The sequence below is a fragment of the Trypanosoma grayi genome, assembly GCF_000691245.1.
Source record: "Trypanosoma grayi strain ANR4 Tgr_2290_V1, whole genome shotgun sequence".
Classification (NCBI taxonomy): domain Eukaryota; phylum Euglenozoa; class Kinetoplastea; order Trypanosomatida; family Trypanosomatidae; genus Trypanosoma; species Trypanosoma grayi.
In genome coordinates, this window is record NW_008827908.1 from 1 (window position 1) to 930 (window position 930).

General features: G+C 59.8%; 2 protein-coding genes across 2 annotated transcripts; both read left to right on the top strand.

Moving 5' to 3' along the window:
* On the top strand, positions 1-418 carry DQ04_22901000 (ATP-dependent RNA helicase; the record flags this gene model as incomplete). Its single annotated transcript, XM_009318129.1, has 1 exon — positions 1-418. A coding segment is annotated over one exon (418 nt), but the record flags the coding sequence as incomplete, so codon positions are not given.
* A 209-nt stretch (positions 419-627) lies between these two features.
* On the top strand, positions 628-930 carry DQ04_22901010 (hypothetical protein; the record flags this gene model as incomplete). Its single annotated transcript, XM_009318130.1, has 1 exon — positions 628-930. A coding segment is annotated over one exon (303 nt), but the record flags the coding sequence as incomplete, so codon positions are not given.

Consider the following 930-nt stretch of genomic DNA (forward strand, 5'->3'; position numbering starts at 1 on the left):
GCACGAGTCCGACAGGCGCGAACTCACGGGACCGAAGGACGGCAACGACGCCGACGAGCGCTTGTTGCAGTTGGATGACGACGTGGAGGAGGAGGATAATGACGAGCCGCTGCGATCACGGCAGCGACTTGAGCAGCAGCGAAATGGGGACGGGCTTGGTGGCGCTTCGTTGTCAACCTTCCCACATGATGAGCCGCTGCTGCAGGCGCTGTGGGCGTTTCTCGTCAGCTGTGCGGAGGCAAATAGCAACAACAACAACAACAACAACAAAAGTAGCGGTGGCGGTAGCATGGAGAGTGGCCGTGGCGCAGAGCTCCTCCGGCAGCAGCGGTGCCACTGTGTTGTGGTGCCGCCCGCCCTCGCCACGCTGATGATCGCCTTTTCGCGACGCTCCATGTACGGCACCCTCACTGCGTAGTTTTTGGTGCCTGCGTGCGGCCTTCCACGTGGCGCCGATGGCGCAGCGGCGGGAGCGGGGGGCAAACACACCGCTTCTCGGAACGGGGGGTGGCGGGAGTAAATGAGAGATGAGAAGAGGGCACAATTAATTTAGAAAATACCTCTTTAGTTCCTCTTGGGTGCTGCGCGGTAAGACTGCATGCTCGGCAGCTCAGTGGAGTACGGCAGATGCAGCAGCTTTCGATATCTCTTTCATTTCCTTCTCACCCCACCCCCTCACTCACTCTCTTTCTCTCTCTCCTTATCTCACTCTTCACACTCCGCCCCCGAACGCATACATTTGAATACGTGTGTGTATGCCTGCCTGCGACGCCGCAGAATACGTTAGCAAAGCAAGACACTAGTGCGGAACGCCCAGCGACACATAGGAGCAGACACACCCCGGGTGCCATGCGGCGGTTCGACAACCTCGATGACCGCGTCGATGCGCTGCTGCGCCGCATCGCGAAGAGCGCCGAGCGTCGCGATCAC